General features: G+C 35.3%; 1 protein-coding gene across 5 annotated transcripts in view; it reads right to left on the reverse strand.

The window, feature by feature from the left end:
• The window catches only part of KIAA0825 (KIAA0825 ortholog), a 382,909-nt gene that overhangs the window by 260,873 nt on the left and 108,369 nt on the right, over window positions 1-13,667 (reverse strand). For 4 of the 5 annotated variants that reach the window (XM_027037906.2, XM_053221670.1, XM_027037913.2 and 1 more), the window contains 5 exons: window positions 10,285-10,400; window positions 8,498-8,725; window positions 6,801-7,066; window positions 5,249-5,399; window positions 597-787 (listed from right to left, as the gene is read on the reverse strand). In XM_027037906.2, the coding sequence (XP_026893707.1) occupies window positions 597-787; window positions 5,249-5,399; window positions 6,801-7,066; window positions 8,498-8,725; window positions 10,285-10,400 (952 nt within the window). The remainder of the gene's footprint in view (window positions 1-596; window positions 788-5,248; window positions 5,400-6,800; window positions 7,067-8,497; window positions 8,726-10,284; window positions 10,401-13,667) is intronic. The other variant, XM_027037922.2, reaches the window with a different exon arrangement.

The raw sequence follows: 13,667 nt of genomic DNA on the forward strand, positions 1-13,667 counted from the left end.
CATTAATATCCCGTGACTGCTGCTCCTCATTTTCTGCGATTTCACATTTTGTTAAACTGGCTTTTAGTAATACATATTGAAAAAGAAGGGGGGGGGGGAAGAGGTAATTAGAATATATCAAGAAGAAAAATTATTAGACAAAGGAGTTTCCTTAATGAAGATTAACTACACTATTTAAAGATTTACAAACAAAAACTAAAATCCCCCGGTTGCCTAGAATCTCAAAGTCAAATTAACTGTCCCATCACAGAACTGTTGCTTTTTTCTCCATTTCAGGGCCCCAATTCTCCCTCTTTATCTTATTTATTAAGTTTTGTATATAAATGTCTTAGATTGTAATACATCCTGAATCATTTTTTAGAAACTAGTGGGTTCTATACACAATTTTAGGAAGAAAAAAAGAGCACAGTTATTTTGATTCAAGTTCCACATTTCCACTTTAGTATCTCAGGAGAATTGAATACGATTTCCTCTCAGATGTTAGGAACGTGTTAACTATACAAGGAGCTATATCATGAGATTTAGAATTACATTCTGCTTTATACCAGCTGATGAGAGTTTTCTTGAAAAGCAATGGTTTTCACAACTTCAATTACCTTATCTGTGGAGTTCTCTTATAACTGGGATGGGCTCGAGCATATCTGGAGGCCAGTAGACCCAAACATTTCTCCAGCACATCTGTTAGAATTTCCTGGGCTAACTTCGGGGGCAGAATGGTCCAGAGATCATGGTGAAGAGCGCAGAAGAAATAATGCCACATCTGGAGTGAGAAGGAACATCTTTCCCCCTGGCAAAACCACCACACGTTAAACAACAGAATCACATCTTCCAAAATGTCAGTTTGCTTCCTATGAACATAATTAATTCAGGCTGAAAGGAAATAGCTGGAGAGTTTGACACACTAGATGACCAAGAAAGATTTTTGACAAGATGTAAAACATCCTTATTGACAAAGGAACATATGTTTTATTTCAATTACGAGACCAGATATTCTAGTGCAAATCCAGACCACAAGCCTTTAACCTAGCATATCTAGTTTTACCTACTCCTAGCCTGGAGTTTAAAATTCATTTTAAGCTATCAGCTTTACAGTTGCCAAACAAGTCATACTAGTTTAAGATGGTGGGCTGATGCTCCTAAAATTAAATGTTAATAATTTAAATGTTTTAAGTATGTATATGTTTCTGAGACTATTAGCATCATTGAGGTCATCCTGTAAATGTTTGAGATTTCACATTATAATGAAATGACAGGAGTAAAAATAAACTTACATGCCACATACTTATTAACATGCATGAAACCAAGGGGCATGGGTAACTATTAAAGATTATTGCATCAGGCTATTCCATTCATGGAGTTCTAATAACAATGCTAGAAACAGACACTACAATGGTCTGATTTTACAAGATTTTGTAAACCTAAAGCAGATGTTATAGTCTCGTCATGTCTTAGTATTTTTACAGTACTTCGTACATCCAAGGGGCCAGATTCTCATTCCTTTCCACCCCCCTACAGACCTCTTCTGTGTACCAAATTTTCCCTGACCACAGAGGAAGACCCAGCAGTGGCCAAGGCCAATGGGAACAGGCAGAAATAGAAGGTGGCCTCAAGTGATTTACAAGCATTAATTAGTTAACATGCTCTCAGGGAGGTAGGCTAGTAGTTTGACCTCATTTTCCTCAAACCAGATTAAAAAAATCACTTGAAATTGGAAGAGTTGAATGAGTTTTTCAAACATTACCCAGATCATTACTATATCAAAAGTTAAATGAGTAAAACTTCCCATTTTATCCCTAAGCAATCCTCTTTGACTTAAAATTCGGCTTTGCTAACTACTTATATTTCTCAAACATTATCTGAAGAAAAATCTGCTATACTCTTATATCAAAAATTGATAATTTTTCATGCATACATGCCTATCAGTATTCTCCTTACATATTATTCTTCTGATAATTTCCCTGATTACTAAAAGCTTTTGTAGTCACTGTAGTAATAATCTATAATTATTATCTATTGACTTCCAAATGGAGTTTATAAATGAGTAGAACGGGGATACTTGGGTGGGAATCCGGGCATCAAAATGTCTAAGAGTCAGGATCAAAAGAGAAGGCTTTTACCACTCCTAAATTCTACACTAGATGTGTATCAAAACTGTTTTAAAAAATTACAAAATTCGTGTGGGAGTAACGAAATCATAGTTTCTTATGCTTTGCAGTGTGTTCTGTGATAAGGAATGCTTTTTAAAATTTCCTAAAAGGGCGCCTGGTGGCTCAGTCAGGTGAGCATCGGACTCTGGCTCAGGTTGTGATCTTGGGGTTTGTGAGTTTGAGCCCTGCATTGGACTTGCGGCTGTCAGCTCAGAGCCTGCTTCAGAACCTCTGTCTCCATCTCTCTCTGCCCCTCTGCCACTCATGATCTCTCTCTCTCAAAGATAAAAAAAATGAAAAAAAGATAAGATTTTCTTAAGTCAGAAAGGAGTTTTAGACCTTGATTTTCTCATACTTTTTGTGTCGTAGGTTATTAAAGCAAAATTGCCCCGGCTGATGTAATGACTCGTATGAATGAGTTACACTAACTTTCTCCATGGCAATGGACGGGTGATTAGAATAACATGGCCAACATGATTTCTCATATGTTTCAAAATAAAAACCCATTTCCTTAAAAGTTACCGATAAATGAGAAGATAAAAATAACTTGAGGCATGCGGATTTCTTTCCCTAGAAGTGAAAAACATTGTAAGACTTTTAAAAATACAAACTTTGTATTTCCTTAAAGACATTCCCAACTGGTCATCGTTCTCACGATTCTCTTCGAAGTGTGTCACGTGCAATGTATGCAAAAGGGTTTTCATTGAACCAAATAGGATTCATTTATTTTTCTGACCTGTTTCCCTATCTGTTGTCATTTCAAAGCTATTCTGCTAGTAAACATCTGTTATTTTTGTAGACCCACTATAATGTAAACAGATGTGAGCTTTTATTTAGATTATATATCAGGAAACAAGCAGCTGGGCTTTATTATATAAGGCATTCAATATTATCTTTGAACAGACAATTCTTTATTCTTTGACCATTGGAAAACACAAGTTGCTAAAATTGAGCAGATGTCAAGTATACTGAAAACTTAATTCTAAACACACAATCTGAACACCCACCGTGCCATCTGACCAGCACCTCATCAGAGAGATACCAAAGTCTCCGACTCTCTCAACTTGACAGTTCAGCAAATGGACATAATGTATTTGGGGCTCACTGGATATCACAAAACACAGACGAATATTGCTTCATATCTTGTAAATTCTTTCACTGTTTCCTTACTACACTCTGCACAAGGCGATAGGCTCCCCTGAGATCTCTATCCCACTCTTCGCCTGCAGTCAGGCAGATTTCATCTCTTTCCTCTCACAACAGCCCAGCCAAAAAACAGACTGGTCCTGTTTCGCAAATCAGTTGGAATAATGGGGAGAGGAGAACAGGGTGCAGCGAATGGGATAAAACCATGTCAAGTACTCCAGTTGTCAAAACAGTTTAAAATCTGTGCTATTTTTAGAAGTTCCTTATTTTTGGTAAATTTAAAAGCAGTATCACTTTATTTTTCTGAGCATAAATAACAGCCACTAACTCTGCAATTAAATTGTAACTACTGACCACGTAAGTATATGGAAGCCACAGTACCATGTAATCACAGGGTAACTATCTTGTTATTTCTGTCTTTGAAGCTAAAGCCTTGTCATAAGATCTGAGAGCTGCATGTTACATGGTAATTTGTTGTTGTTGTTGTTTTTAATACTTGGTAACTTCAATACCAGGTTCTCAATGCATCCACTTATTATTTATACTGTACAATTCTTCTGACTCCCAATTTGCATAAGAGAAAACATAATACCCCTATGGTGGACCTATAGTGAAATGATACCTGTTCCTCAATGAAAACATCGTATGAAATTGCTCATTAGTACACTGACATATTGAAATAGTTTGAAACAGGAGACGGATTCATTTTCAATCTCTCTGTTTACCTCAAGGCAAATAAGGAAGCTGTGATGCTGCCAAGAGAGGAGAAGACCAATACTTTCATTCTTATCTCAAGCTACCAGCTGCACTGTGCCACTTTCTCGTTCTCATTCTGCTCACTGCTGTTTGAAGCATGTCAGGTTTGGAAAACCCTGTATGAATGCTCTTGCAGAAAGAAAAACTATCTGGGAAGGGCCTCTAAAGGACAGATGAAATGGCCTTTGAAAAAGTGGAAAGTCCTTTAAAAGAGCTTCTTAGCTCCCTCTCTCTGTTACGGCAACATTTATTATGATAATAACTCAGGCATAAATAGAGCCACAGGACCCCCCTCAGTGCCAGAGAATTGACGAGGGGGACTCTGCTGAATAATACCCCAGTCTGTTTTTCCCAGTACTCCACTGATATTAGGACAGTCAGGAAAAACAAAAATCATAAGCTTCAAGCCAGAGGAAAGGGCAAATTGGAAAAGTTAATGGAGTTGTTGGGCTTGACTGATGAATTTTTTTTAAAAACCCTGATTATCTTTTATTAAGATATTATAAATGTTTCACCCTGCCCTGAAATCAACCTCAAGGAATTTCAAATATTGTGGCTTATGCATAATCAATGGGATTTAGGAGAAGGGAAATTAATGAAGCCTGATGATGAATAATTTTAATTGATCCTGGGTTTGGTTGCACTGGAAATCATTAGGCTTTAATTCAGTCAGAATTTGGGATTTCAAAACATGGGCTAAATGAAAATAGGTAAGCTATAAATGATCAGATGGGTCTTAAAGCACCCTCATAAGAACATGAATGAGAAGGAAAAAATATGTATAAAGAATAAAATGGCTAATAAAAGATACTTATAAAAAACAGAAATACATAAGAAAAAAAGTGCAGGAGTACCTATAACTGGTCCCTTTAGAAAAAAAATACGAAATTGTAGCATTTTGGCATTGTTATCTCTTTGACTTTCTCATTGTATCCCATTATATTCCAACTTATATAGCACATGCTGCAGCTCAAATTAAGTTATTTTTACTTTTAAGCAGAAGGAGAGTTCTGATGTCTAGTTATTTCAGGTTTTTAAAAAGTGTTTTTCCCAAGTACAAATTCAATATTTAAAAAATATTATCCTAACAGCCTTCGTGTGTTGGTAATGCCAAGCTCATGTTTCTAATTAGCCAGAAAGCAGGTAGGCAGTAAAACATATTTGTGTAAAAAGGAGGGATAGTAAACTTAACTTCACACCTCATAAAAAGCTTTGTAGTCATCCCAGTGGTGGCTCTCAGCATCCTGTAAAATGCTTGTAGCACAAACTCTGACGCAGTAGTCCGTAACCTGAAACTGTAGAGTGTTGATGAATTCCTGATATCGTTGGACAGGCACCAGGAATATGGGTCTGTTCAGAGGCAATGATCAAAGAGACAGAGATTTAAGGCCTGTGCAGTAGGCGGTAACAATCTCCAGTACTACAAATGGTTTTGATTATTAGATATCAATCATTCATTTCCTCCTAATGCTGAAGTCTGCATCCACATTCACTTTCCAAAAAGAAAAAAAAAAAAAAGCTGGTCTTTGTTTTGCAAGTCCTTTGAAAACGTACATCTGCTGTTCCACAAATATGCACTTCAACTTGAGACAAACTGCATTGTCAATACATCATTCAAAAATAAAAGTATTCTTTGTAAGCCTATTATTAGAGATCAGTGCATTATTTAGGCATTAGGGTATCGTTATTACAGAGAACAACATGCATTTGTCAGAACCAACTTTTATAAAGCTATCACACGTCCCACAAACACACTTCTTTTGTTTTAAAAACTGTAATTTTGTAGATGTCAATTATCTCATAAACTGTTTTAAAATATTCTACGGAAATAAAGTGACTTCTGGCACATTTTGTTTATAACTTCAAGTATGAGTCACCACATCTGACTACTTACGAGAATTAAATAGCAGAGCTATATTCTGCATCAAGTCAAATTTATTTTACTTTTATCTTTAGTTATTTATATTACACTTTCTTATGCTTTCTCTCATAGCTAAGGGACTACAAACACTGAGTGAGAATAAGAAGAGACCGTTGGCTTCACGCTGGACAGCCACGTCCACATGTTCCCTTTGCAAAGGACTGTGCTATCTCCTAGAGGGGCCAAGAGCAGCCAAAAAGACCATGTGGCCATTTTTATTCTCTTTCCAGGAAACATCCAGTCTTTTTAGACTACTAATACATGAGAATTAAGACTGCCGGATGCTTTCTCCTCACATATTAAGGATAGTTTCTTACTAAATGGATGTTTTGAAATATGTTTACATTGGTCAATAGAATAGATAGAAAATGTGTTTATTCTCTCTGTCAGTCCTGACATCCTGTTTGCTTAGAAACAAAAAAAGAAAAGTGCATATTTCACAACTGAGTATACAAGGGACAGAAACAAGTTCAGCTTTCCTTTCCGGGGTAGTCACAGTAGTGTGCCTTACAAAATGGAGAGGGTTTACTTGGTCAGGTCATAACAGCATTCAGAAAATAGTTGCCCCAGATTAGATGGAAAACGGATGGGTCTTTGGAGTGAGCCTTTCAAAGGAATACCTGTCTCTCTTACTACCTGTGTATCTGGTTAAACACCCCACACCCCACCTTTCTGACATTTTCTAGTCAAGGCAGATGAAAATATAATGCGCCATGTTCATTATTATTTTCTCCTTCTTGAATATTGTCATCAAAGTTTCGCTCCTGTGATTTCCAAAGATTACATGTTACTTTAAGCACGGCCATCAACTTAATTTAAATGACACTCACTTCTTAGTATTTTCTTTCATCAAATTATCAAAATGCGTAAAATGCTGGAAGACATATACCGCTGTGGAGAGCAATGTGTGTAAGTTTGTCAGGGGTGCTCTGGAAGGAAACTCCTTGCCCCTCTCCTGCAGTCTCGCCAGGACAGCTGTTGCCACTTTACAACAGGCCTCCACAAAGTTTGCTCTAATTTCCTGGAAAGAATCATCTCTGCATGCCAGAGCCAGTGGAAGCATTGTGTCAAGTTTTTCCATGATGTCAGAACAAAACTAGGGAGAAATAAATGTAGCACTGAGTTATTTGTACTCTGACAGCACCGTGTAATTTATGTACAGGGGAGCCAAATTCCTAAATAATGAATTTGGCATCAAACATAAATATAATGACACAACTTTATAACAATCAATTTCTCAGTTATATAAAGTTAAATGTTTTATGTCAAATAAGGAAATCCCAAAATGATGCTTTCCTACATATAACCTTCAAACCTTATGCTTACCAGACAGACATTATGAAAAACTCATGAAATAGCTTTACATGACAATACTTTATTTGTAGTTCACAGAACTCAGAAAACATGTATCCTTGGCATTAATATGATTGGATTATTTTTGAACTTATTCTAATTTTTTTGCTGAATTTTCATAAAGGAAGTTTTTATTAATCACATGTACATAAGGTTATATCGATTTAATTTAAATAATCTAGAAGCATCAGAAGCAATCTCACCTGCCATCTTCTTACTGGTAAGGAGTCAGCAATTTTCAGAAGTGATGTGCCTGTCTTTTCAGTAGTTATTATGAATCTACTCTTTCTTAATGGCAAAGGAAGTACAGTGGATGGAGAGGCAAAACTAGCCTGCACTCCCAATTTGCCAACAGTGTTCCCAGGGGAATGTTCTGGAGCCTCAGGTTGCCAGAAGCTGAATAAGGAGGCCATCTTTAAGATCCCTCTTTTACAGGGACGCCTGGGCGGCTCAGTAGGTTAAGCATCATGATCTCAGAGTTTGTGTGTTCAAGCCCTGCATTGGGCTTTAGACTGACAGCTCAGAGACGGGCCTACTTCAGATTCTGTGTCTCCCTCTCTCTGCTCCTCCCCCACATGCTCCTTCTCTCTCACTCTCAAAATAAATAAAAACACTAAAAAAAAAAAAAAAAAAAGAATGCTCTTTTACAAACATTCCAATCATACGTTGCCAAACTCATTGTGGACTTAATATTGAGTAACGGTATTTATTTATTTCCGTAATTACTTCCTATTTTCTCAGTATGCTCTGTAACTCTCAAGACACACATAAAGATGCAAGACGGATGCTAATGAAATGGAATGTACATTAACGTGTAAATAAAGATTTAAAAGTTGCCTAGGCTAATAAAAGACAGTAATTCCTTCAACCTCCTAAATTTCTCCTGAAATCATTCAAAGGAATAACCCAAACAAATAGTTTTCCCAGCTCTTCATGAAGTCACAGAAGCCTCCCCTTGAGGGGCCTGAGACTCATGGAACAAGTTGGCAACAAGTTTAAGTCTTTTTGCTAGCAGTAGCCCATGTACACCAGGGAAGAAATCTGGTACTGGGTCAAGTACCAAGTATTTGCCAGAGACTCCACCATTTCCCTTTGCAAAGTCTTAAATTAAAAAAAAAAAAAAAAATCTAATTATGCCAGTCTACAGTTTGAAAGGATTTCATTTGAATCTTGCCTTTGCAATTTTCTTTGGTTGGTCCTCCTCCGGAACCACATGACTGTCTTGCCAGACTTGCTGGACATTTACTAGGTTCATAGCATAGGTTACAGCTGAAGACCTTTCATTCTGTTCCTGTTGGAGAATTTTTGTGGAAAAATCTTCAGTTGCTGCTGTTATACAATGTGCCACAGGAAGAGACACTTCTTTAAATGCATTTCGCCAACGAAAGTCTGGTAAAGTAGCCTGAAATATAAATTTATATGAAGTTATATTAATCTTAACTCAGCAACACATGTTCCTATTGTTATAGATATAAAATTATTATTTTCTTTCAGCATTTGAATATGGGTATTCTTTGATAAATGGCAAAGGCCCTTCTTACAACCTGAAAAATATTACCCAGCGAATAAAGCAATATACAAAAACATGTGTATTCTTTACACAGAGTAATATACTGGCATTTCATTTTAATTCATCAGTGGATTTAATCAGAAACTTTTTTTCAAAATTTAATCTCTTAAATATAGTTCAATAAAACTATCTTTATGAGAGTTAAAAGTTACATTTACTATTTATCACATAAAGCAACCTTTAAATTCAATATAGTTAATAAAGTCTAAATTGGATTTTTATAGTCTTTTTTATAGTTTATTGTTAACAAGTATTCCAACATAAGGCAGAGTTTAATATTCGGTCTTTTATTTTTTTTTCACTCTCAGAAATCCAGACAAGCCAAAAAATAGCAACAAGAAATTTCTCAAAGAAAATGATATCATTGTACCTTTCTGGATTTTTTTCTTTTGAATTTTATTTAGTTTCTTCACCCACAAAGTGCTAAGCAACACAACTTTTGTTCCAAGAGATGAGGAATTAAAATTATCTGCATTGCTCTGTGTGGGAGGAGTGGGAGACTGGAGAGAATGGAGACTGGTGGTGTTTTGTTTTCCTTTTTCTTGTGGTCTGGCTCAATACAATTGTGAATGTATACTTTCCCCAAGTCCTCTAATGTTCTCTTATGTACTAAGAACATTAAGTAGGTGAGCCTGTGCTTAGCATTACTTTCTCCCTGTTTTAATGTAATCTTGTTTACTGTAATAATTCACCTACTCCGACTTCAGAAGACTCTAAGCCAATATACCTGACTGAATTACTTATTTTTCTGACTCTGGATGATTTCTATGGTTTCTTTAGGCCTAAAATTACTGGGACTATGATCATTAGCTTAGTTTTCATATACACACATCCCGTACAGCATTTATTTAGTGCTTTTTGTATATACTATAATCAATAATCAAATCCATGGTCAAAAAAGTGGCTCCCATTTTCATTATGCATATAATTATGTTGTAATTGAATTTTTCTTTGTTAAGTTTTAACATCAGAGGGCTTGAAAACACATTTCTCATTTTATTTTTACATAAATTAGTTAAAAATTGAATCCACCCAGCTTTTACAACCTCCTTTGTTTTTTTTCTAATTTTTTAATATTTATTTTTGAGAGAAAGAGACAGAGTGCAAGGGGGGAGGGGCAGAGAGAGAGGGAGACAGAATCCAGACTTCAGAATCTGAGCTGTCAGCATAGAGCCTGATGTGGAGATGGAACCCACTACTGGTGAGATCATGACCTGAGCTGAAGTCATTCAACCTACTGAGCCACCTAAGCACCCAAAGCTTACAAGCTAATTTTCAACCAGGAATCAATCTTATTTATTTATTTATTTATTTAAGGGTAAAACTCAAGGCATTTTGATTCATAATGTATTCACAGACATATGATGCTATTATATATGAGTAAAAAATACCACTCTTTCCTCGTCACTCACCTCTTTTACTGGTAGCAATTGCTCTGAAGGAACACTAGTTGCATTTCTTTTAGGTTTCTCTGTTACAACTTTCCAACTGGATGTTTCTAAAATTCCTATGCAACAGAAAACAAACACACAAACATACATTAAGGAAAATAAGCCATACTAGACGGAATTAATAGGCTCAGTTTAACATTAATTATGTAGAAAAGCTCTATACATAGTATACACATACATACACATATATCAAGATTCAGACAACATAGTCAAAAGATGTAGGGTGATGTTACCATTACAATAACTACAGGATCAAAATATAGAGTGTCCCTTTCCATATATACAACTTGATGAAATTTGTATGCCATTTATATTCAAATTTGATATACATGCTTATGTAATCTGTAAAATATAGATCCCTTTGTCATTATTCATTGTCATGTTGATAATGTAGGATAAGAGTACAAAGTTAAAATGAATTTCTTTTTTCACTTAAAAATTTAAATTCTAAATAAAGAATGGTGCATTTAAGAAATGATGGTGTTCCTTAGCACATTAATACTTCATTTCTTGAAATGAGGAAGAAAAAAAGTACATGAATAAACATCAACATATCATGAAAAATTACATTATTAATAAATATAACAATAATCCTTTGGAAAAATACAAACACTGGGATAAGAAATAATCTCCAGCTCTTAAAATGGAATTATTTCCTTACCTTTATCTTTGAGAATTAAGGAAGTCTTTTCCATGGGGAAAAAATAGAGCTACAAAAATGTAATTTAAAAATATGCCAAAAAGAAATATTTCCACTTTACCATTAAGGTTTTATTAATTACAGTTTACTTTTAAATAAATGATTTAGCATTTACCTTTTGCTTTTGCCTAGATTTGACATATTATGATGAATTATATATTCTGATGCATTTAAAAACATTTTTTAGGATCCTAAGAGTCAGTTTCTGCTTACATCCTGAGTAAACAAATTTCAAAATCTACTTGATTCTTATCAATAGGGCTCTGACTGATAGATTCATTTAGCAGATGTGTGGGGTTTTTGTTTTTTGTTTTTTTCTAAGTGTGGTTCTATGAGCATAATCATGAATGATTTCTAAGTAATATAATTTACAAAAACATTCCTCATATGTGGAATTTGAGAAACTTAACAAAAGACCATGGGAGAGGGAAGGAGAAAAAGAAAAAGTTTCAAACAGAGAGGGAGGAAAACCATAAGAGACTCTTAAATACAGAGAACAAACTGAGGGTTGATGGGGGGGTGGTGAGGGGAAAACAGGTAATGGGCATTGAGAAGGGCACTTGTTGGGATGAGCACTGGGTGTTGTATGTAAGTGATAAATCATGGGAATCTATTCCTGAAGCCAAGAGCACACTGTATTGTTAGGTAACTTGACAACAAATTATATTTTAAAAAAACAAAACCAAAACATTTCTTAGAGAGGTAAAAACTCCCTTTGGTTAACAATAATATCCTTCTTGGAAATTTTATCAGAGTTTATTCTGAGGAAAAGTTTTCCTCAACTCTAGTGTTTCTTTATTATTATTACTTTATTTTTTTTTATTCTCAAGTTAGTTAACATACAGTGTAGTCTTGACTTCAGGAGTAGAATCCAGTGATTCATCACTGACATATAACACTCAGTGCTCACCCAACAAGTGCCCTCCTTAATGTCCATCATCCATTTTCCACGTCTCCCCACCCACCTACTCTGGAGTTCCTTAATCATTTTGGGTTTGTGAACACTTCTGAGAACTTGATTAAAGTGACAGAACACTCCAGCCAAAATGCACCATATGATTGCATAGTAGGTATGTGTACACATACGCACACTCGCACCCCCATACATACACACATAAATACTATTGGGGATTCCCAGGCTCTTTTGCATAGGAGACTCATTAACCCCAAGGGCCTGTGGACTATAGTTTAGGAATCCTACTTCATTTCTCAACACAAACCACAACATAGAGAGGGTTTTAGATCAGCGTTATATCATTTAACCCAAATTGCTTTCACCATGGCTTGCATTTTATTGTCTTAAAAAAAATGGTATTATAAATAACTAATTCTAACACTGAAATAAAATCTAGATTAATGAAATATTTTTTTAAGTTTATTTATTTATTTAGAGAGAGACAAAGACAGCATGAGTGGGAGAGGGGCAGAGAGAGGAGACAGAGAATCCCAAGCAGGCTCTGTGCTGTCAGTGAGGAGCTGGATGTGGGGCTCAAACTCACACAACTGTGAGATCATGACCTGAGTTGAAACCAAGAGTCAGACACTTAACCAAATAAGCCACCCAGTAGCCCCATGAAAGATGTTTAAATAAAGAAAAATGAAACTACAAGGTATTAAAATATGGAATACTTTTTCAAAAGATCTGTGTAGAGAAGATTTTTCAAAAGGACACTAAATGCAAAAGCCATAAAATAATTCTGCATAACAAAAATACCATTAGCAGTCAAAATGGATAGGACAAACTGACTTAGCACTCTTTTTCAAAATGTCCATACTATATATTTTTTATTAGTAGACTTTTTTTTTTAGAGCAGTTTTAGGCTTACAGAAAAGTTGAGCAGAAAGTACAGAGTTTCCCATATATTCTCTTTCTCTCTGCCCTCAGTTTGCCCTAATGTTAACACCTTGCATTGGTGTGGTATATTTTTTTACAATTGAGGAACCAGTATTTATTAATATTAACTAAAGTCTATAGTTTACATTAGGATTCATTCTTTTTTTAATTAAGTTTTTAATTCAGGTAGAATTAACATACAATGTTATATTAGTTTCAGGTGTACAATATAGTGACTCAACAATTCCATATGTCACCAAACCTCATCAGGATAAGGCCATTCCTTAATCCCCATCATCTATTTCACTTATCCCCCTCATATCTCCCCTCTGGTAGCCATCAGTTTGTTCTCTATAGTTAAGAGTCTATTTCTTGGTTTCCCTCTCTCTTTTTTTCCTTTGCTTGTTATTTTTTGTTTGTTTCTTTTTTTAAAAAAAAATTAATAGCCCAAGCATACTTTTAAATTCAAATTTTAGTTAATATAGAGTGCAATATTGGTTTCAGAAGTAGAATTAATTCATAATTACATACAACACCCAGGGCTTATCACAAGTGTCCTCCTTAATGCCCATCATCCATTTAGCCTATCCCTCCACTCCCTTCCCCTACATTAAGCCTCAGTTTGTTCTCTATCATTAGGAGTCTCTTGTGATTTGTTTCCCTTTCTTCTCATTATCACGCCTTTCCCACATGTTCATCTCTTTTGTTTCTTAAATTCCACATATGAATGAAATCATATTGGTCTTTCTCTGATTGACTTATTTCGTTTAGCATAATACATTCTTAGCT

The sequence above is a fragment of the Acinonyx jubatus genome, chromosome A1, assembly GCF_027475565.1.
Source record: "Acinonyx jubatus isolate Ajub_Pintada_27869175 chromosome A1, VMU_Ajub_asm_v1.0, whole genome shotgun sequence".
In the NCBI taxonomy this organism is placed as follows: Eukaryota; Metazoa; Chordata; class Mammalia; order Carnivora; family Felidae; genus Acinonyx; species Acinonyx jubatus.